At 41.3% G+C, this 23,438-nt stretch overlaps 3 protein-coding genes and 1 non-coding gene across 6 annotated transcripts; 1 reads left to right on the forward strand and 3 right to left on the reverse strand.

The window, feature by feature from the left end:
• Positions 1-1,179: 1,179 nt before the first annotated feature.
• Positions 1,180-11,418, forward strand: st13 (ST13 Hsp70 interacting protein). Of its 3 annotated transcripts, none has more exons than XM_085270580.1 (13): positions 1,180-1,339; positions 1,737-1,876; positions 4,396-4,444; positions 4,538-4,634; positions 5,959-6,032; positions 6,178-6,244; positions 6,368-6,452; positions 6,559-6,669; positions 7,761-7,863; positions 8,031-8,147; positions 8,245-8,284; positions 8,506-8,612; positions 10,648-11,418. In XM_085270580.1, the coding sequence occupies exons 2-13, from the start codon at positions 1,767-1,769 to the stop codon at positions 10,780-10,782; spliced, it is 1,095 nt and encodes a 364-aa protein (XP_085126706.1). In that variant the 5' UTR covers positions 1,180-1,339; positions 1,737-1,766; the 3' UTR covers positions 10,783-11,418. The 3 variants fall into 3 exon arrangements, with proteins under 3 accessions (XP_085126706.1, XP_085126709.1, XP_085126707.1); XM_085270583.1 differs by lacking the exon at positions 1,180-1,339 and adding an exon at positions 1,412-1,529; XM_085270581.1 differs by lacking the exon at positions 1,180-1,339 and adding an exon at positions 1,482-1,619.
• Positions 11,419-11,777: 359 nt separating this feature from the next.
• Positions 11,778-14,595, reverse strand: rbx1 (ring-box 1, E3 ubiquitin protein ligase). The gene is made up of 5 exons (XM_085270585.1): positions 14,452-14,595; positions 13,545-13,623; positions 13,339-13,409; positions 12,115-12,200; positions 11,778-11,937 (listed from the first exon to the last, which is right to left on the reverse strand). Exons 1-5 carry the CDS (start codon positions 14,524-14,526, stop codon positions 11,925-11,927), a joined length of 324 nt encoding a protein of 107 aa, XP_085126711.1. The 5' UTR covers positions 14,527-14,595; the 3' UTR covers positions 11,778-11,924.
• Positions 14,596-14,738: 143 nt separating this feature from the next.
• trnaq-cug (transfer RNA glutamine (anticodon CUG)) lies at positions 14,739-14,810 on the reverse strand. Its single transcript has one exon. It is a non-coding gene; the product is annotated as a tRNA-Gln (tRNA).
• Positions 14,811-15,924: 1,114 nt separating this feature from the next.
• chadla (chondroadherin-like a) lies at positions 15,925-22,260 on the reverse strand. Its single transcript, XM_085270584.1, has 11 exons — positions 22,190-22,260; positions 20,336-20,494; positions 19,579-19,773; positions 19,346-19,501; positions 19,101-19,246; positions 18,627-18,865; positions 18,157-18,419; positions 17,175-17,511; positions 16,728-17,080; positions 16,341-16,507; positions 15,925-16,258 (listed from the first exon to the last, which is right to left on the reverse strand). The coding sequence occupies exons 2-11, from the start codon at positions 20,492-20,494 to the stop codon at positions 15,967-15,969; spliced, it is 2,307 nt and encodes a 768-aa protein (XP_085126710.1). The 5' UTR covers positions 22,190-22,260; the 3' UTR covers positions 15,925-15,966.
• Positions 22,261-23,438: the final 1,178 nt, after the last annotated feature.

Raw genomic sequence — 23,438 nt, forward strand, 5'->3', positions numbered from 1 at the left:
AACCCTCTCCCTTTCCTACTTGTTGAACCGACTACAAGCAGCTTTTATTTTAGTCATTTGTACACTCAATAAAATGGAGGCTATCGAGTGCCAAAAATAATCAAATAACTAGTTAAACAATTAATTAAATGTAATTAATTAAAATTGTTAACAAATAAATTATTAAATGTTTTAAATGGCATTATTGATATTTCAATTAATTATGTATAGATTTATTTAATGTATTATTTCATATTTTAATTAATTATCAGATTTTATTATTTACTGAATGATGTATTTATTTGATTCATTGAGGCACTGTATGTCCTCCATAAAATACACCATCAGCTTGTAAAAACAAGTCACAAACATTGCTCTCTCATAAAAAAAATAAACTACTAAACTAGAAACCAGCACAACACTGTCACTCTATTATTTAGTATGATTTTAACTTACAACAAGAAAAAAAAAAGTAGACTATTACAGGAGCTTCTTTCTAGCATTTCTACTACATGGTAGAAACAACAAATACGTGTATATTTATTAGCGATTTACACTATGAAATTCAGCGTATATGATTAGAAAATGAAAGTGCCTAAACCGTCAGGCGCGTTGCTGCCTGGGAGGCTAGACTCCGGGAAAACTGGCCCACTCAATGATGAGGTAACATGCTGCCTGTGCATTTTAACCCTGAGCGTGACATTTCAGGGAATAACGAGACAAGGTTCAAGGTGGGATGGGTTTGTATGTTTTTATTGCCTATTATTGCACTAACTTTTCGTATTTATGTTCCTCTTCTTGTATACAGCGCTTTGTGACTGTTTGCCTGTTAAAGTGCTTATTAATTTATTTATTATTATTGTCACGATGCTGATACAGCCATGACTAGTAAAAAAAAAATCTAAATGCACTGTTATATTAAAATGATCCAGTACAACTACAGGAAATGCTGTTCACTATGTCAGTAGAAAGAATATTAAATATTTATATATATATTTATATTAAATATTATTTTTTAATATTTCTATTTACAGATATTTATATAAGAAGAAAATAATGTTAACACTTTTACTACTTGGGTTCATTAACCCCTCTAATGAAATAATCTCGTACTTCTAGGGTTTACAAAGTTTGGAGGAGCTGAGTTGATTCGCACGCGCTGTGAAGCGGAACCGTTTCTGTCAGGCCATGCTCAGGGCACATACCACCCTTACCCCCTTGGTCTGTCCGATAACACGCCTGAATGAAAACCCAGGAGCGACGCCACTGTCGGTGAAGGTGTATTATAGTACTAACATCGACTGCAGGCTTCTTCTGTGTGTTTTTTCCTTAACTGTCAGTTAGGCATATCTTCGGCGGGGTGAGTTTGCTTTTATTCCTGAAAATAATGTTTGCATCTACGAACTATTTTCATTAATCATGGCCCGCGGTGCAGCAAGCTAACGACGTTATTATGCGTCAAACGGTCGCCGCGTCACAGATGAATTCACATTTCTAGAAACTTCTGACCTACGACCCCTGAAACAGTCAATACTCATAGGCGTTGCGTGGTTGGTTCATTTATAAAGCTTCAGTAGCGCTTGGTGCTGGTTTTATATTGAACTGTGGAGCTGGTTACTGCGCACGCTCATTCAATCCTTGTGCGTTAGCATACCTAGCTTACGGATGCTGTCATTTGTTTACGTGCAGCTAAACACAACTTCGGACTTTGCTAAGCTGTTGATTGTTTTTCCTCTCTGGTTTCCCCCTGCACCTAGAGCTCCGTCTGGTGGACGTGAAACTGCAGCATGGACCCACGGAAAGTGGCCGAGCTGAAAGGCTTCGTGCAGTTGTGCGAGGCTAATCCCGGGATCCTGCACCTTCCAGAGATGGGCTTCTTCCGGACGTGGCTGCTAAAGTCAGTACACTGGGAACTTACCTGTTGCTAAAAACAGTGGGAAGCCATTGTCTAATGCTGGTCTTCCTGGTTTAAGGAATCACAGATGATTTTTTTTTTTCATAATGCCAAAACAAGTGCTTAGGTGAGATCTGAAACAGACTGTAGAGTTGACCACATGCCCTGTTCCGCCCACCTAACGGTAAAGAACACGGCCCCCCCACCGTAGGGTGCACAAAGCAAAGCCTCACAACACAACTAATTGTTAAATTAAAACCCCAGAGGTTGTTTTGCTTCCGTTGATGTTAATACCTCAACTCTGCAATGCAGAAAACTGTTTTGTTTTTTCATCTGAACAGCTCGGACTGTGGTACTATTATTTGTATATATTTTTAAGGTGCAGTCACTTATTTTTTTTGAGTTTGTTTAATATAAAAAGATATTGTGCTTAAGAATATGCATCGATTAGTGTGTAATTACATTTCCAACAAATTGAGGTTCTCATAAACTAATTAGTTCTCTTAAAAAAATACAGAGGAGCAGGTGTCACTTTATGGAAGCCGCCATGTTACCCTGCAAACTTGAATACAGTGACTGACATGTACATCACTGTATGTGGGTAGAGACCAGCAGCATACGTCAGAGGCCGCAGAGAAATCGTAAGCGTTCGCGTACGGTGGAGGTGAGATTTAATTTGTGTCTGCGCCTTCCCACTCAAGATATGAAAAGTTACACCTAGGTTTTATCGGTCCCCTTCACCAAAGAAGTGAAAAACGCATGATGGCATCTTAATAAAACATCATCCTCTTGCTCCTCATCTCAAGCCTCATCTCCTAAATTGAACTCAGAGAGGTCTAACACACAGAAACGTGCATAAACGTGCTTATTTATTCTTGATATTGTCACAGTTGGGTATTGTCAGCCGATTAGACACGCGACCCTCCTGAGCAGACAATGAGCAGGCTAAACAACAAAAGTTGGTTATAAGCTAACATTATGCCAGGTAATTTTAGTCTCTTGTGTCCTAAAAATCGCTGTTCCATGTGATAAACAAACCTCAGTGACACTGTTATCTGAAGAAAGCGATTCGTTTCAGACTCTTTCAAAGCTTTCACAGTTTTACAGCTGCCTCCAGTGTAAATAGACCTAGAAACACATTGACAACTGAGGTAAACAGCTGACTGACAGCCTGTACTCAATACAGATGAACTGCAGTCAGTTGTTTGTCCTGCAGAAGTTCGATGGGATTATGCACTTGAATTGGGGGGGTTTAAAAACAAGCTGAAATCAGTTGACTGCAGTCTGCAAAAGACTGACATCTGGTGGTGAGATTTTCAGCACTGTAACTTTAACTAAAGTAGCAGACTTTTGTCTGTGCTGCTGAGAATTTTTAGAAATAAACTGCTTTGAAAAACTGAATTAAAAACCAATTAGCCAAAACATTAAAAACTAGACTACTAGTATTCAGACACCCACCAAAGGACAGATCTGATATATGTGTGTGCTGCTGAGCTCTAACTTAATTTTTTAACACCTAACTACAAATCATTAGTTTTCTGATGGATTTGAATACAGGTTTTGTTTTACTACACTCTTGGGCTCACCAGGAGCCCACTATGATTGTTGGGGGTCTGACACAACTTCCTGTGGGGATAAAAGAACGGTCTTTAAAGGTTTGGGACAGGTTAAATAGGGTTAGGTAGGGTAAGGGGCTAGTGAGTACACCTTCTCAGCATCTGTCCTCACAATTATTATCATAGAGGCATGTGGGCCAAAATCTCAAATCAAAGTTCACAGAATGAATGTTTTAAGGTGCCAATATATCGTCCGCTGTGATCGCTTTGCTCACTCCGTACCGTCATCACACAGATACAGGCTTATACTGGTTGTTAAGCCATGAAAAAGTCGCTGCAGTATTTTCCTAAATGATAGTTGTTAGGGCTCCGACAATATCGCATCACAAGTGCCGATAAGAAAGAGAAGGAGTCAAAACTTGAAGCCAAGACTTTGTTGAGTGTCATTTTTTTAGGGGGGGGGTTGATTCTTTCTACACACGTTTTCAAACAGTTGCAATATCTCCCTCCGGGCGTCAGTACACGATCGTACACTTGTGTCTTCAAACAACCTGCGACTTCTGCGGGGCAACGAACCAAGTTACAAAACTCAAGAGGTGCAGAACCGGCCAACACGCCACAAAGATTGGGTCTCGCAACACAGGATGTGATCTCAAAATCATCATCAGAAACCAGCGACCCAGGGATCATTAAAGTGGCCTTACTTTGTGCGCTGCTTGTTTTACTCAATTTAAGCTCACTTTTTGCAGTTTTAGATGCTGTGGTTCAGTGAAGTGGTACCAAGGAGAGGGACGTAACTTTAAATCTGATGGTGTATATGATTTGATTACACTAAAATGTTGAGAAATTAACTAAGCAATATGTTCAGGTGAAGTAACCCTGTTGCAATATCTGTTTAGGCTTTTCCTCCAAAACAATGTCTTAAAATTTAATGTTTTGTGTTTATTTTATTGTTCTGTTTTGCAGCATGGGTGCAACAATCCCTCCACCACCCAAGACAAGTGACTCATGCCAGGTGATGCCTAAAATATTATTTAATTGCCTTTTACTTCATGCTAATGTCAGAAATTACACCTCATCGTAACAAAGCGTGCTTTCTGACTTGTAGGGTGGCTGTCCCTGTGGCCCTCCACCCACCACAGCTTCGCCTCCTGAGCCTGAGCCTGCGCCTGCTGTGCCGTCTGAGAGCGAGGAGAGTGAAATAGGTACTGTATGCCCCACTCAACACTTTGTTTCATGACAGCCTGGAGCTTTGATTTACATGCTGTAAATTTAATAGATTAAATGAAATAATGAACACAATTTACAGAAGATTTTTTTTAATAGAGTACACTTTAACTGCTAGTCCTTTATTTATCAATGAATGTTTTAATTAATTATAAATAAACAGAAAACACTTCTATTTACATCCTATTAAAGCATTTTAACATCATTATTTAGTACTGAAACAGACTCAGAGCTTACCCGCAATCATCTAAATTCCTTATTCTAAATATTTCTAAACTATAACAATGAGGGAGTTAACACAAGAATCAAGTAAGAATACTAAAGAGAAATTACTTGAACAGTTACCATCAGGATACAAACATTAAGTTCACCAAGGAGGATGCCGGGGAAAACACACAGACATAAACATATTAAAAGATATCCAAACTGGGCCTTTATCAAGTCACCAAAAATGCACCGAAAAGAACCTGAAGCATCAACCAGTGAGGAGCACAGTGACTGGGAGAATAACGCTGTCATCCACGGCACTTCAGACCCAGCCACACACTCAGACAAAAACCCTAGCTAAACAACTCAGTGCAGAGAGGAGTGCTTGGTTATAGACATGAGAGCGACCATTCCACAGCCACATGGCACAACACCTCTTCTACAGGATGAGACTGGGCTGTATGTTTGCCTTTAAAGGACAAAGGATGCTCTCCTGAGGATTCTAATGTTCACATTTTGGACAGAGAACAGGAGGCAGTCTACATCCAGTTTTGATTTAACCACCATTCGTGTTTCCACACTGACAATCCCGTGAGCTTTTAGAGCTGAAGGGGCTTACTGGATGAGACGTGAAACCCAAAAGAAGTCCAATTGGCTTCAACTTGAGCCATTTCAGATCAGGATAGAATTTTTTCCATCCAGGCTGAAAAAGCTAATGCTATCGACAGATGGAGCACAGTGGAGATGTGGCTGGACGCATGTGCAGAAAAATAGCTCACTGATATGTAACAGTTCTGATGTGGTCACATAAAAATTGGTGTAACATCCCAACATAGAATGTTTTTACATTATATCCCTTGTTGGTAGCTGAGATGTGGTGCAGTTTTTGCTAGCTGTTAACCTGTTTTTAAGCTACACCAATAATTTCATTGAGCTTATTTCAGTTAGTGTGGAGCTGAGTAAACGTTCCCCGCCAACAATAATGGTTCAGTCCTGCAGGGATGCTGATGCGAGTAATTGTCTACCCTCCAAGTTATAGAACAAACTGCTCCCGTCTTAATTATTTATGTTATGTTTTTGTGTTTGGTTTCTCAGAAATCGACAGAGAGGGAGTGATCGAGCCAGACATTGATGACCCGCAGGATATGGGCGAGCTTGAAGACATTGAGGTAAAATTATGCACATACATTAAATCAAAATTTAACCCTATCTTAGTTGGAAGCTGAGCCCCTGACTAAGATTCAGAGACAGAGAAATTACTATATTTTAAATTTTAGAGAGACTTGAGGCATAGATATCCATACTCTCCCACAGGTCACAGAGGAAATGATGGACCAGGCCAATGAGAAGAAGATGGAGGCCATTAACGCTCTAGGAGAAGGTGGGTTGATGGTCTGTTTACAATGAACAGTGAATGCAATTCCTGAATGCTTCTCCCTGTACATGGAAGAAGAAATTAAAAGGACTCTATGATCTGTAATGTCTCATTTTAAATATATTTTAGGTGATCTGCAGAAAGCTCTGGATCTTTTCACTGAAGCCATCAAGCTTAACCCCTGCCTTGCCATCCTCTATGCCAAGAGAGCAAGGTGAGAGTCCACTGTGTCCTTCATTTGAAACCACTGCCTCTTCTTCCCTCAGATACCGTCTGTTCTGAATGCCTTTGAGTGTAACTGGTTATTCTCTTCGTTTTAGTGTCTACATCCAGATGCAGAAACCCAACGCAGCCATAAGAGACTGTGACAGAGCCATCAGCATCAATCCAGACTCTGCACAGCCTTACAAGTGGAGGGGGAAAGCTCACAGGTACGAGAGAGCTTCTGCTGCACAGGCAACATAGCCAAACTCTCATTCCAAACTTCCGCAAAAGCATCATTCAGGCCTGAATTACTCCCCTAAATGGGCTGGTCAGTGCTCATGATGTTTGCAGTGATAAGACATGCTTTTATTTTGAAGGCGAATATTGTCCATTTCTGGTTCATGTCACACTTTTTCAGCTTTCACAACCAGTCGGAGAGTAAAATTTTAAAGTTTGCAGACAAGTTGATGTCTTCCATGCAAACTACATGTGACAAGGTTTTTTGGTACAGCACCCTCTTTTACCTAGCAACAGCCAGCAGCCCTCAGCAACCACCAATCACCAAACAGATGGAGGAATGTGCATTTTCCCTCTTGGCCTGTGTGAATGGGGCCTTAAAAATGCTCCAAATAGCACCAACAACAGACAAAAACACTTCAGTGAGTCAGATTAAGGGAGGTGATGTTAAGCAGATCTCTGTCAGCTCTGCTTCACTGTATTCAATTAGTTCAGTTCGGTTTTATTTATTTAAAAAAAAACTTGTTGGGGGTGAAGGAAAAGGAAAAAAAGGAGTGCATAGGGAGATGATGACAAATGAAAGTAGAGAAAATGTAATGTTGCCCAGTAGTGGCTTCTTAACTAAAGGATATTTCAGAGGGTGTCTGTCTCTTGAATCCAAACTGGGGCCTCAAAGCTGAAGGCTCTGCCTCCCATTCTACTTCTAGAAACCACAAGTAAGCCTGCAGTGTGAGAGTGAAGTGCTCTATGAGAGTAACAGGATGATTTGATGAGGACTGATTGATCAGGGTTTTATATGTGAGGAAAAAGATTGTAAATTCAATTATGGATTTAGCAGTGAGTCAGAGAAGAGAAGCTAATGTGGGAGAAATTTGATCTCTGTGTCTAGTCTCTGTTGGTGCTACAGGTGCAGCATTTTGGATCAACTGAAGGCTTTTTAGGAGCTTTTAGAAATACCTTTAACTCAAGCAGCCATATAAGTCCTAAAGTGATTAAATATGTGAGTTATTAAAGTTCTGAAGAAGGTAACTGGAAATGGAAACCAAATATTGTCAGTAAATTGATGTTTGTCCTGCTGCAGGCTGCTGGGACACTGGGAGGAGGCAGCCAGGGACCTGGCCACAGCCTGTAAACTGGACTATGATGAGGATGCCAGTGCAATGCTGAAGGAGGTCCAGCCAAAGGTAATAGTGAAGTGAACAGAAAGATTAAAAAACGCTTTGCCACAGTTTCATTTTTTTGGTGGGAACAGTAATGCAGGTAGTTCAATATGTAGAAGGTTGCAGTTAAACAGCAAAGTCCTGATCTGTTTACACGATCTTAATGCAGATGAACTCTTTGTAATTTTCAGGCCAACAAAATCATAGAGCACAGACGCAAATATGAGCGCAAGAGAGAAGAGAAGGAGATCAAAGAGAAGCAAGACCGGATAAAGAAAGCCAGAGAGGAGCACGCACGGGCTCAGAGGGTGAGTTGCTGGGAGGAATTCCACAGATTTTCCAGGAGTGAAAAAATCCAAAAACTGTATGACACTGATGAATGTCTCATTCATTGTTTTGCAACAGGAAGAGGAAGCACGACAGGCTGGAGGAGGATTCTTCCCAGGTAGGAGAGCAAAAGCAACTCATTTTACTGCCGAATGCCTTATGATGGAGTCCCATAATTTATACTCCTGTAAACACTGATTGTTTTATTGATCATCCCGTGTCTGCAACGTCCAGGGTGAGAACAATGTGTGAAGCTGTGTGTTCATGTCAGGGTTCTGTTATGCATCCATTTATTAGACACATAAGTGCAAGTATAAGTCTATAATCATTGCTTGGCAGGTCCGGGTGGATTCCCAGGCGGATTCCCAGGTGGAGCCGGAGCTGGTCCCGGCATGGCTGGTCTAGGTGAACTCCTGAAAGATCCTGAGCTGCTTAATGCCATGAAGGTGACTAACTCTGTCCTCCACATCACAGCTGTCCCATGGTTAGGGTTGGTTATTTTAACACGTAACACGGTGCTGAGGAGAGTCTTGTAGACAGGACGGCTAATAGAACAATTTTGATGCGCACACTTAGACCAGGGAGCTTCAGGAGTGGGTTGGTTGTTTTTCCACACAGTAACAAATGATTATTTTAGCCTTTAGGGCAGCATGGAGATGAATTTAGTTGTTGTTCTAATTTTTACTCACTGACAAAGCTGTCTGCACAGTGTAGCCAGCACCTCAATAAAGGCAGATACCTAGAAACTGTATTTCTACTTGGTTTAGGAAAAATTCTCATCGTTTTGACATTTAAAAATCATTGATGTCACCTTTAACATTATGTCAGCAGCTATTCTCCACCGTGAACTATGTTAAAAACAAACACCGCTCACGCCTCACAGATGACAGCTTACAGTCCTGCGTAAAGATGAAAGTGACTTCGTACAGCCCCGATTTGCAGATGCTGTGTGCAGAGGTTCAGGAGCAGAAGTCCCATTGTAAACATATCACGGCAGACCTGACGATGTTTGCATGAACATGCTTTTCAGCTTCTCTTTATTGACCACTTTTCACTCACGGTTGCTTTACGCATACAGCCGGCTGTAGCTTTGCAGCTCACAGCCCGACACACACCAACACAACAGCACAGACGTTAAGGCGGCGAGGCGTGATTGCGTGTGCCGCTCAGGTGTGTCCGCCTCCCCTGCAGTGGCGCTGCAGACCACGCCCCGCCAGACACATTAACCGGGTAAAATACATATTTAGGCAGAATTTTGCAAATATCTATTTTTCTTTTTTAGCAGCATAGTACTTTTTTTCCAGTTATTTTTTTAAAAGTCAGGTCAAGGATCCAAAAGCCCAAATAAGGGTGGCGGCTCACAACAGTGTTTGTTTGCTGAATCATTTTAGTTCAGCTGGGTGTCTTTCCTTTTGTTATATTTCTTTAAGAGTTCAAAATGTGTTAATTACATAAATAAAATGTAATTTTCTCTGTAGCACTTCATGGATTTCATAAGCAACACACCTTAGTTGTTCACACAAAGCATAAAGGTAAAAAACAATATATACAGTGTTATCTTCATTTTAGATGTCAAAAAGTATTTGCTGCTCCCAGTGTTTTCGTTTTCATGGAAACCGGGTTCAAATGGCTCTTCAAATGGTGTTAAAGGTTGCTGACCCCTGGTCTAGTCAGCCGATCACATGGCAGCAGCCTTTAGGCATGTAGACATGATCCAGATGACAAACTGAAGTTCAGACTGAGCAACATACTGGTGATTTAAGTGGCTTTCAATACAACATTGTTCTTGGTGCCAGACAGGCTGGTGTGTCTGGATTTAAATCAGGGGTGCCCAATCCCGGTCCTCGAGAGCTACTATCCTGCAGCTTTTAGATGCATCCCTACTCCGACACAGCTGAATCAAATGGTTTGATCTCTTCAGCATGCCATCATGTTTGGCAAAGGCCTGATAACAAGCCATTCATGTGATTCAGGTGTGTGGGAACAAGGATGCATCTAAAAGCTGCAGGACGGTAGCTCTCGAGGACCGGGATTGGGCACCCCTGATTTAAATCAAGTTCTTATGCTGAACAGTACATAAATCGGGGTAGGCAACTCCAGGCCTCAAGTGCCAGTGTCCTGCAGGTTTTAGATGTGTCCTTGATCCAACACAGCTGATTCAAATGGCTAAATTACCTCCTCAACATGTCTTGAAGTTCTCCAGAGGCCTGGTAATGAACTAATCATTTGATTTAGGTGTATTGACCCAGGGTGAGATCTAAAACCTGCAGGACACTGGCAATTGAGGCCTGGAGTTGCCTACTCCTGACATAAATCATTCAGCCACACATGGCTGTTATGCATTGTTGAATCAGTAAGACCACCATATGACCTATGGTTAAAAAAAAAACAAAAAAACATCCAACAGTTTTTGTTAAGCTGATTTGGAAATGCCCTGGGTGAGCAAAGTTGACCCCATTTTTGTCCAATATCCAACTCCAGGACCCTGAGGTGATGGCCGCCTTCCAGGATGTCGCCCAGAACCCGGCCAACATCTCCAAGTATCAGAACAACCCCAAAATCATGGCCCTCGTCACCAAGCTGAGCTCTAAATTTGGAGCTCCTCCACAGCCATAGACAGGACAGGACCGAAATGGGAGAGCAAAGCTTTTCAACAATTATTCACTGTGTGTAGTTCAAACAGGGGAGCAGGTGACGGGTTATCTGGCATGGTGTAGAGGAAGATTGGCAATTTCTTTTTTTTTTTAATGTTCTTAATCAACCTGTTAGCACTTAGCAACATGTCAACAAAGCAGCCCGGTGGTTAGGAGTCAGGTCTGATACTTATACACCCCGTCCAGCACATCTCAGCTGGGAATTCACTTAAACCACAGGTTGACGTTTTCTAACCTGCGTCATGAACAGCCAAACCGGGAGCCTCCTGCATTAAGACGCTAGCTTAGAAACATTTCTACCGCTGTTTAATACTCACTATGATTTAGCTACTGGTTTCTTTCTTTCTGTGGACGGAGCTGAACTCTCACACCACTGTGGGCCCTTCTTGTTATCAGACGTATTATTATAAAAAGTATTGAACATGTTTGACCCTGTTGGAAAAATTCACAAAAATAAAAGCTCTGTTCCTGCAAATCAGGTTTGATCTGCATTTCTAGTTCTGTTTCCCGTTAAATGTCATGTGTAAAAGAGTTCACTCATTTTTATTTTGACTTCAGTTTTCCTGTGATAATTAAACTGGAAAGAATGATCAGAAAACTCGACTCATCTTTAAACCTGTCATAATCATTGCCTCAATCTGTTTACAAACACATCAGCTGGTTCCAAATGTGGGTCTTTAAAGGTACTTTGATAAATCCGGCCTGGTGGGAGAGTGGGCCACCAGCTACTTAATCCATCCACAACATCTGTCTTTCAGCCAGAGGATTACCACTCTAACACGCAGCCGGCTGGGCTCTTATCAAAGCAGATCTGACTGAGCACTGTCCTGTCACAGCAGACGGCTGATTTGTCCTTTGGATCTCCTTCATTAACTCAGTCTTTTGCCCACAACCCCTGAAAATGTGCTGCTTGTCCCTTCCTCTTTAAAATTCCGACAACACAAGTCACACAAGCTGTATTTTTCACAAGATTCCTGTTTATTTCTGTACTTACAATATACCAGAACAAAATACATGAGAAACAGCTTTTATAAGCGGGTCAGAACAAGGATAAAGTGAGGGTGCTGCTTGCAGAAGCCAACAAAGGGGTGAAGGATAAACGAGCTAGTGTCCATATCTGTGAAAACATGACAGAGAGGATGTTCTGTCAGTACAGCTCTTCAGTTTTAAAGAATAAACAATTTTCTCTGCGGGTCAACAAATGATCAAATGCACTGTTAACCAAGGAACCCCTTAAACCCTTGTGATTGGACCACACAGTAAAACTGTATACAATGTAATGCATGGTACTCACTTCTGAAACTCCCACTCCCTGTTGTCCAGAGGACACACCTGTCTGGTCTTCAGCCAGCGAGAAATACAGTGGAAGTGGAAAGCATGCTGGAAAAGAGAAACAGTAGAAGGATGGTAAAACTACCTAAAAGAATTTTATTTAACAAAAATAACTTCTCTAGTGGAAAATCGATATTTTACTTCAGGTTTACAATATTTAAGTATCATGTATTTTATTTATTATTAGTCCTTTATTTATCCAGGCAAAAATCTCATTTCCAAGAGAGACCTGGCAATACTGCTAATACTAATTCTTTGTACTTCCACACGACAACAATCAAACTTTGAGGCACAACTGGAAAACAAAGAAATAGATCATGTGCGCTTAAAATAACAAAATGACCAGAGGATCAAGTTATCCCAGATTATTTAAAACCATTTTTAAGGATTTGGGAAACTTTAAAACCTTCCATTTAAATAGTGTTCATTGCATGTATAGTTCCTGCATATAAACCTGGCATGAGCAAGCTCTTATAAGCACAACAGCCTTGTGCAGGAAATTCCTATTAAAGTTCATTATGATCAATGTTGGGAAAATCGCTTCAGAAGTTATACTAATATTAATTTGTGTTTAACATGATTCCTCTCACCTTTATGGATCAGCATGCTGATCATTTTTGATAATGATATATCATCTGGAAGATCACCTCTGCCCGATACATAGAACTTCCTATATCTGCCCTTCCTGGCAGCAGAGATGATTGTTACAGGAGGTGCCTGTCATCGTCTTTTTAAGATCACTCCTTAGAAGTCCTAATCTGACTTTGTGAATCTGCATGTTTTCAGTATGAATGCCAAATTTGAACAGGGAGCATCAACAACTGTCAGTGCTACAGACACCAGGGTCAGACTGTGAAGACTCAGTTCTACTGTGATATCCTGAGTTGTCCCAGGGAGATCATTCAGTAGAAACAACCTGAACTGTGGAGTGCAGGGCACACACACTTCCTATGACTTCCTCCTTTGTTCCCAAAAAATAATTTCAGACACCCATTTTCATCTTCTTTGCTGTGTGTGATTGGCTTTTGTTGCCAATCACACACAGCAAAGACAGAGAGAAAACAGAGAAAATCAAGTGGTCAGATCAGGATTTTTCTTCCACAGTGCAATTCAAACAAAGAGCAATGGTCTTAAAGGGGAGCTGAGACCATTTTGATCACACTGTACATGTTATATAGAAGCTTACATTGCAAACACCCCAGGCTACAGTGCACTCTTCAGAGGTTGCAGAAGCTTGGTTGGCCTGGCACTCTATGCCTAATGGGTGAGGAGGGAAAAGAGAAATGTGTCAACATAAAAAGCACCATATCACCTACAATGATAAGCAAACCTCATTTACTGTCAAAATGTTCACCAAAGAGATCAAAGACCAAAATGTAAAACTGAACTCACAGAGATCCATGATGTGGTTCCTACAGATAGCACAGTTGTCCACCACAATGTCCCAGGCCCAGAGCGCCACAGCATTCCACTGAGGGGGGAAAAATAAAATCACACAAATATATGATCCAAGATTCATAATCTGGAGATTATTTAATTTAAAAAAATGTCTATATCCCCTTATTTGAACCACACGAGGGCCAGCAGTGCACAAACTGCTGTGACTTGAGGGGCACTTTTTGAGCTTAATAACAAACATGACATAAACATATGTTTTATTTAAAAATATATATTTTAACTTTGGTTCATTATGAGTGTCAAATGTCTTTTGATTTGAAAAAGAAGAAGCAAAAGCATCTCTTGAGTGTCTGTAAGAGGGCCTTATCCACTTCCCCATCCCAGAAACACGCCTGAGATGTTACTGTAAACTCTATAGAAGTCCTCAAATCATTAGAGATTTAAGGCATGGGGCCCTAAATATATCATTTGAGTCTAGCTTATTGAGAAAAGAATAGCATAAGAACGAGACACACAGTCGCCATCGAAAGCATGTCAAACGTGTAAACATTATTTTTAAATACAAAACAAAAATTACGTGTGATGTGTAGCTAGGCTAATTCCGCCGGGGTACCGTTTGAACAGCTGATGTGTTTCTGCCCATTACACCTTTGTTATTAATTCAGAGATATCTGTAAGGGCGTTGATTCTCGGCCCCTTAATGGGAAGTGCAAATTCGTGGGTATTCGTTACTAACAGCTACAAGCCTAGTGTCCTATGCCACAGTGACATAGCGCTAAAGTTAGCATGCTAGAGTTAGCTTAGTAAAGGCAGTGAGCGGCACTGAGCTATGATAGCGTCCATTGTTCACATTAGACAGCTTCTTAGTAACTCCCCGGTGAGAGACTTTTTACAGCCATACCTTCTTTACTTCAAATCGTTTCTTGCTTGCGCTATTAGTACCGCTCGGTGTATCCACGTCCATTGCTGCTGCCATCTTGAACGGAAGAGTATGACGTATGAGCCAAATCAGGCGGAAGAAGAGCGGCAGTTTCCGCCGTCGAATTTGAGAAATTTTAAAGCGTATTATATCGATATTTGACGGCGTAATGAAGACAGATCATAGTTATTTTCTTATATTTATTTCAAAAGCTAACAATGTTAACTTTCATGAACACAAAGCGAAAAGCTTCTCCATCCAAAACATTTAGGTTCCACCGAGATTTGAACTCGGATCGCTGGATTCAGAGTCCAGAGTGCTAACCATTACACCATGGAACCCCCACGACTAACCCTCAACTACACCTCAGTATAAAGGTAGGTATCACAGACACAATGTTCTGTCATTTCCCATTAGATATAGTAAATTGTTAGAGCACAAATGTTGCTAACACTGCCAAGTAGTTTGAATTACTATTGATCTCCCATCGATGCTACGGTGATAAGATCAATACTTTGCTTCTATCCTATAAGTTCAGTTTGTAGCCCACTGAATTTTGGAATTAAAAAACTATAGCTCAGACATGCTGTATGAAAATATCTGAAAGATTTTGTATTTACCGTCACGTCTAGAATATTTAAAACCTATAGCACATTTAGATAACAGATGTTGACCAAAAGTGCTTAAAAGACAGGTCTAAAAAAAAAAAGAATAGTTTTAAAATAATTAAGAAGGTGAAAGATTTGTTTTGTTGTCGTGTTAACTAATTATTGTGGGAAATTTAAAAAAAAAAATCAAAGTGATTTTAGTGGTCATTAAAATGTGTTCAGAATTTGCATATTGATGACTATTTCATAAATCATGAAACACTGCTCTCCCTTACATAAGCTGCCCTTATAGGCTAAAAATATTTGTATTGGTATAGGGAATACTGGCTTGATATCAGATCAATACCAACATTTGCAGTACTGCACATAACTAGCTGTGTTTGTCCGTTTTTGTTAGCTTTCAGTATGGATACACCCATAGATAAGATTTTTTTTGGCTATGTGGTTCTTCTATAAACTACACTCAATTCCAATGTGGGATATTGCTGTGCCGTCTCACATAGGGACAATGTGGGATAACATGGCCTCGCTGATTTCACCTATAGACACTTGACGCTTGGCCTCTGTAAATTAGTATGTGCACCACTAAATATACATTTCTGTAATATGCATAGCAGTTGGGCTCCTCTAAAAATGCGTTGTTATTCTCTCTCAACAAACCTTTTTAGTGTTGCATTAAAGTATCCCTGCAAGAATGGTGAGAGATTGGCTGAGTGACTGTCAGGTTTCCTCTGACTTTTTGACTTTGATTTTTCGCTTGGATACAAAAGACTTGCATGGCTCAACATTTTAATTTAGAACCAAACAAATGTAGCTTTCAAGAAACCCAGCTCCTTAACACTCAGGTTTATTGCAAAAAAAGAGGAAAAGGAAAATGAGTTACATGTTCTCATTTCAGTATCTTCTTTTTCTTTGTTACTTTTGGTGGCCCAGGTTTTCTTTGAGGCTGCTTCCTGGGCAGTTTGGCGACTTTAGCTGTGGTCTGTGCTTTGACTTTTCGGGATTTCAAGGAGTCTGCTTTGGATTTCTTCACTTTTGGATATGCAGCACTCTTCTTTTCTGGTGGAGAAATGTTCTCTGGGCAGGACTTGAAGACGTGGATGCCCCGGACCTTCTGACCTCTGAGCTCAGGAGGGTGACCACAAGTTGCGGTCAGCTCCAAACTAACATTCTCCATCCACCTGAGCCACAGATACAAAGAGACAGAGTCAGTAAAGCTGTCAGTTCATTCTAACTGTAGTCCCAGGTAAATCTTACACCGACCTGCGCAGAGGAAGCAGAGAGCAGTCACAACGCAGTGGGTTGTCCTGCAGGTCCACAGTCTCCAGGCCGGTGAGTGGGCTCAGATCAGGAAACTCCTCCAGCTGGTTTCCTCTCACAGTCAAAGTCCGCAGCTCTGAGGCCAGCCCCAGCAGTGCATCCTTGGAGATCTGCACAGTGGTGCAATACAAAGAGTTGAAAAGAAAATTCTTTATCTTGAACAAGCCCTCAGTGCAGTGAATAATCAGCACATATTTTCACATAAACAGTACAGTCACGTTTGGACTAGATATTGGAAACCTGGCTGGTGTTCAAATACTGACAATGCTGAGAAAACATAAACACGTTGCAAACGAACTTGTGATATTAGCTTAAAAGGGTCTCTCGTACCTTTTCCATTCCCATATGATCCATGTAAAGTCTCTTCAGACTTTTGGATAAGGGCTGGAAAGCATTTGGTCCCACCCAACGAACTGAGTTCCCAGAGAGGTTGAGCTCCTGCAGATTAGGGGTCTCAAGCAGAGCGTGGGTGGGCACCTCAGTCAGCTGATTTGAATCCAGGTGAAGGGTACATAGAGAGTCAGAGTCAAGAGCGCCCTTGGCAATGTAAGTTAAGTTGTTATTGCCCAGGTATAACTCAGTAAGTTTAGAGCCCAGTGAGGACAGCAACCCACTGGTCTTAAGTTTAGAGATGGCATTTTGCTCCAGGTGTAACACAACCAGACTTGGTAAGAGTGACAGAGCTAGAAGAAAGACACAGAACAGCCATGTTTTAGTTCCAGTGTTTCTTGTAGATAGTATCTACTGAGGCAGACTTAATGTAATTTTTCCACTGACCTGATCCAGGGAACTGCGCCAGCTTGTTCCTCTCCAGGTGGATGTAGGTGAGCTTGGGCACTCCAGCAAAGGCCTTGGGGTCCAAGGACATGAGGTCATTATCAGAAAGATACAAATACAAAAGGTTTTTCATCCCTTGGAGGGCACCACCTTCAATTTCATGGATTTTGCAGGACTGCAAGTGAAGAGAAACAAGTTGGCTGCTGCCTGGGAAGCTGTTGGCTGGAAGGTAGTGGAAGTGATTATCGTGGAGGTCCAGCAACTGCGTCTGGGCGGGGAAGCCTCGTGGGATTCTAGTATGGCCCCGACCCTCACATGTGGCATGCTGGGTCTCAGTCTAGAGAAAATCAGTTTTGAATGTGAAACCTGCAAAACGTCTCAGTGGAAATAACAAACAGTCATCGAGGAAGTACTCTGAGGGTTTTCTTAATAGAATACCGACATATCACAGTGCTCTGAGACACTGATAAACATATGAGTAAAACAGCTGCCTTGTAGCATGCAGCATTAGCCTTCATTTAAAGGCCTTTGAAGCATTATTTGTGGTGTGCCAAAAATCTACCACTATGTTACCCATCAACCTACAGTGGAGTTTTAGAGCTTTCAACTCAATTTTATTCATATAGCATGGCCACTTGATCCAACCCCTAAATATATGCTTTATCAAAACCCTTTTAGCATAGCTCTCTAGCTTAAAACTAGAGAGGGTGTCTGCCTCCTGAATCCAAACTGGAAGCTGGTCCCACAGATTAGGGCCCTGAAAGCTGAAGGCTGTGCCTCCCATTCTACTTTTAAATATCCTAGGAATCACAAGTAAGCCACAGTCTGAGAGCCAAGTGCTCTACTGTGATTAGCGAAGTAAGTAAGTACAAGTGAGCCAAGTGAGAGTGTGGTAAAACAGCAAATCTATGAGAAACTGGAGTTTTTATTTTTTCTTCCTGCTTTCATTGTGTCCCAGAAGTGTTTTCTGTCTCCAACTTACATCACATTCACAGTTAGCTGGACACTTGACCTTCTGCTTTGGCTTGGCAGTGGCTGTGACCGTGGGTGGGACTCTTTCCGTACTCTCCTCCTCCTCCACCGGTGACTCCCCCCTCCTGCAGCGCAGATCCAGAGGAGACACCGCCTGCAGAGGCTCATCTGAGAGGTGAGGAGGTCCAGAGCAGGCCCCCAGCAGCTTCACACCACTAACTCTCGCCCACTGCCTCAGTGGAGACATGTAGCAGTTACAGTAGATGGGGTTCCCTTTAGAAAAAGTAAGAAATGCCTGTTGGTCAGCATGTAAAAATGACACATGGTATGCTATCACCCCCCTACATCTTTCTTTCTTGGCCTCACTATGAGACATGAGAAGTCAGATCACTTACATCTGCTGGTTTGGAAAAAATGAAAGCCTGTTATGTTAAAGTAAAAATCTGTGTCCAATAAAAAATATCAGAACACAGGCTTTACCTGTCAGGTTGAGGCTGGTGAGGTCTCTAGGGCCTGAGAAGGGCTCCACGTACCGAAGATGGTTGTGGCTGAGGTCAAGGTGTGAGAGGAGGGGGGCTTGAGAGAAGGCCTTGTCTGAGAGGTCCTGAAGGGACATGTGGCTGAGGTACAGGTGTGTAAGCTTTGCCATGGAAACGGAATCTTCCCCGAGGTAGACCATGGGGTTGTGGTTCATGTGCAGCCGTGTGACCTCACGGAGTCTTAACAGGTGGAGGACATGGCAATTTAAAATTGTCACTTAAAAGCTCACAAATGTTACTACATATATATATATATATATATATATATATATATATATATATATATATATATATATATATATATATATATTATTGACTTCTTTCTGAGTGCTGCTGCAGCTGAGGATTCAATGCTAAACACACATTAAAACACACATATCAATACGTCCCATAACAGTCGTCCAGGTTGTCCCACCTCGTCATTGTCTGTGTGGGGAAGAACTGCAGCTCATTGTGATCCAAGTCGAGGCGGCTGAGGGTGAAGAGCCCAGCAAACGCCTCAGGTGCCAGGTTGTTCAGAGAGTTGTGGCTAAGACGAAGAAACTTAATGTTCTGCAGCCCCTTGAGGAGGAAGAGGAGGAGAAGGAGGACCGTTGTGGAATCGCATTACCAAACACATCCAAAAAGATTATTAACGTATTTACCCATAATTTGGAGTACCTGGAAGACCATGTTAGGGATGTAAACCAGCTGGTTGTGGGTTATGGCCAGTGTGTTGAGGAAGCCGAGCTGTGTGAAGGCTCCAGGCTGGATCTCCTCGATGCGATTGTTGTCAAGTCGCAGCTCTTTCAGGGAGGAGAGACCGTCAAAGGACTCCTGCAGCAGTGAAAAGAAGAGAACATCATTCTCATAATAAAGACTCGAGAGGAAAAACTGCGGGCCTCTGATCTTACTTGGTAAAGGATTTCAATTTTGTTGTGAGCCAGGTTTAGAGAGACCACTCGGCCAAGAGTCCGAAAGGCGCCCTCTTTAATCTCGATGATGTTGCAGCGCTGCAGGTTGAGATGGGTGAGGTAGGGTGTGTGCATGAATGTCCCCCTGGACAGCACCTGCAAGTTGTTATTTCTCAGGTCGAGTTTCACAGTAATCTAGAGGAAACAATGAGTATTGGACACACAATTACATGCCAGGACGGAAACCAGAGTGAGGCTGGTTTATTCAGATAATAAGTCTGGTTAGCTAATCACTCTTTGGTTCTAAAATCACGCTCTCTTGATTTCAGCACTAATTACTCACAGAATGTGGTCCGTGCTTCATAATTATACGCTTTCATTCTTTCTTTACTGAGGACAATGAGTGATCATTCACAACACAGGCTGGAAAATAATTACATGCAGTATTTTACAGAAGCTTCTTTAGCAGCAGCAAACTCCCTTTAGATGTTTCTGATGTTTCACTGAGGAGAAATCTTTGTCCTATAAACCTGTTTCAGTTCATCGATATTTCTGGGATGTCTTAATTGAAAACCCTTTTCAGGTCGTGCCAGAGCATCTCAGTCAGGTTAAGAGGAGAGCATTTGAAATTGTTATTGAAACACGTGCACGCGCCATCCTTCAGAGTAAAGAGGAGAGGATCCATCCAGCTTGTTATCAACCCTCAGTTTAAAAAGCCTACATGTCTAAGATACAGCAAAACCCCTGAATTCCTCACCTCCTCCACAGTCGGGGGGACATCTGTTAGGTTCTTGCCCACACAGGCTGTTGTGAGTGTGATGCTGTCACAACTGCAGGCTCTGGGACACTTTTTGGCTTCCACGGGTAAAGACAGTGTTAAAACAAGGAGGACGACTTCAGCAGAGAAGATCTGCATCTGTGCCAGTAACACATGTTAGAAATAGAATTACAGGAGTGGCTAAAGGCCCCGGGTTGGGAGACAGACACTAGACACACTAGTTCAAGTTATAAAGCTCTTCTGCATTTCACAGAAGCAAAACAACAGATTTGGGGGTCTTGAAACATGGATTCCTCCTCATTTAGTTGGATAAAGGACTCTGCTTTTCCTTTCATGTCTATAAAATATTTTTGAAGGATTGTCATGTTACCTAAGGTATCTTTAAGGAGGCAGAAGAGCTCTCCACGGTTGAAACCAGCATAGCCTTTTACTTTGTTTGATTTCCCCTGATCTCCCACAACTGGTTCCTGGTTCCCAAAACTCAACGGTTTGGCTTTAGCAACACATGGCACACATCATTTATCTGCCATTTTTAAAATATAGATGTAGCAGGTGATGATCAAAACTGATCGATACTCAATATCTTACACTATATAGCTTAACACTGAATGCTACCATATGAGAAATCTAAACTCCAAAGAAAATCCGAGTTCAAAACCCAGACTCACTGAAAACAAGCAGCTTGGCTTACCTTTAACCATATGGCTGTGCTATCAGTGTTTCCTTGGTAACAAGAATTAGAGATGGATTTAATCTGCCAGTTCGGGCTTTAAGTTGTTCACTGAGGGCTTTACTTCACTCTGAGTGTGCTCAGTACTTACAGCCTGTGGTCCAACAGGCTAACAAACAAGACTTTGGTAAATTCTTTTGTGGTGACCCCTGATCTTTGTGTCCTCTCTCTGCAAATTAACACACTGGCTTCACATTTTCTGAGGCACAAGAAGCGAGCAGCTTCTATTTGCTGACACATGAGATGAAATAACTCACTGCTGGTTTGGAAAAATCAAGGCTTTTAAATCTGAATGCCGGAGTTTCATCCATAAGCTTCCATTATAACCTTAAAAAAGCCTGCTTCATCAGGCAATAATAATTGTGTGAATGCCTCAAAGTATTCTGTTATTTCTGCTAATTCCGGCTATATCTTTTGGTATTTATTACTATTATACTTTTTAAAATATTACACTTTTTTCCTTTTGTCCCATTGAAATGAATGGAAAACTTCCACAATTCTGCTAAAACTTGCTTGTTTTTGAAACTTAACTACTTCCTCATACTTTCACGTAGAAACTCCATTCAAACTTTAAAATGTTCTCAAATTATTGGGCTTTTTATGTGTGATTCAGCTTTTTCATATGTGTTACTGTTTTAATTTAATGCCTCTTTAAGTTTTCAGTTGCAGCTTTGTGATTTTCCAGAAAATACATGCGTTGTTATGGTTGCTATGCAATTAACTCAGAGTGACAACTTGTCCTTTCTGAACTTTCTCTTCATGTCTGAACAACTTCTTGCTACTCACTCAATTTTCACTCAACCTCCACAAATTATACATCAAAACGTGGGGATTTTTGCTGGCTTTCAGAAAATGTCACTATCATTGTTGTGGAAGTTACAGATTTTTATCAGATTGCCTCAGAGCAACACAAAGTCTGAAAACTCTCCATAGAAAGTCAATGGAGAGTTTGTTCAAAATCAGCGCTGGAACTCTTTAATGAGAGCCATTTTCAAATCGTCATATCTCCTTAACAAAGCAAAGTTAACAAATGAGGCTTGTGCCAATTCATCTTCAGACACTGCTGACACTCACGGTCGAAGCAGTTTTTACAGTCATCTTACCGTTGAGCCATAAATTACATTTGTTTGAGGGGTGGAAATCTGTCCTTTCTGTCCGCAGTGAAGGTTCAAAGTCTGCCGATTCACCCAGTACAAGTGACAGGACAAGTGCTTCTATCCCACCGAGTTTTACAGTAGTTACACAACGTTTTGTAACTCCAAAAAACGGCGCAGTACCTCTGATTGGTGGACTGAAATTGAGCAGAACCAGGTTGTTCTGCCTCTTTTCAGCAGAAATTTCAGCGTTTTCACCTCTTATCAGCACAAATCTCAGCCTCTTCTGCTGTTTTTATCAGAATTGTCAGCTTTTTTCAGTTACGTGAGAACCAGTTTGGCTCAATGAGTAGCTGAAAAATTGCAGCCTCTTCTGCTCTTTCAGAAGAATTTCAGCTTTTTTACCTCTTTTCAGCACAATTCAGCTTCTTCGGCCCCCTGCATATTTTTTCTCTCATCATATCTATTGTTGGGACAAGAACTGCTTTGGCTCAGTGAGATGAGCAGCTGCTGTGAGATCTGTTGGTGCAGGTTTGAATCCTACTTGTTGCTGTTAGCACACCTCTGCTTGCATGGACTCTGCTTTAGTGACACTGTTCAGTGTACCCTTTCAAATAAAGCAGTTTTCAGCAAAGAGTTCAGCTTCTACACAGTGTTTTCATCAGATAGTTCTCCTGCTGTTTTCAGATTCCACTGCAAGGCATTCACACAGCATTTTCGCAGGAAATGCAACTTTTTCTAGTTATTACTACCATTTCAACTTTTCTTTCTCCGTTTTGCATTACTGTAAAATCTGTATCTGCATTACATCTTTGGAGTTTAAAGTTTTGCTTTTTATTTTTAAATAAAACTCATTCCAATAAAAGCTCGGATGCTATCTGAAATATAAAAAAACCTAAGTGTAATGATTTGAAATGCTTATAAATCCCATTTTTATTCTGACTGCAACATTCGAAGAAGGAAAAAATTATTTGGGAAAGAGCCACGTTCACCACAACAGCCTTCTTCTTTTAACTGCAGCCAGGCCATTTCAGCACTGAACCTCTTCGCTAGGTTTAGCATCGTCTTGCAGATTTGTGCAGATTATTCTGAAATTGCTCCGTAAATTGTGGACAAGGTCTTTTGCCAAATTGGTTAATATATATCCAATCACGTTACTGACCCGTTGCCAGTTAACCTGAATTTTCCTTCAGCTGTTTCAGTAGTTTCCCTTATCATTTTAAATATTTAACATTTTCCATGTTTTATTGTGAATAAA

This window comes from Mchenga conophoros, linkage group LG4, assembly GCF_057382185.1.
Source record: "Mchenga conophoros isolate Kocher_MC1m ecotype Shallow Benthic linkage group LG4, M_conophoros_male_GT1.1, whole genome shotgun sequence".
NCBI lineage: Eukaryota > Metazoa > Chordata > Actinopteri > Cichliformes > Cichlidae > Mchenga > Mchenga conophoros.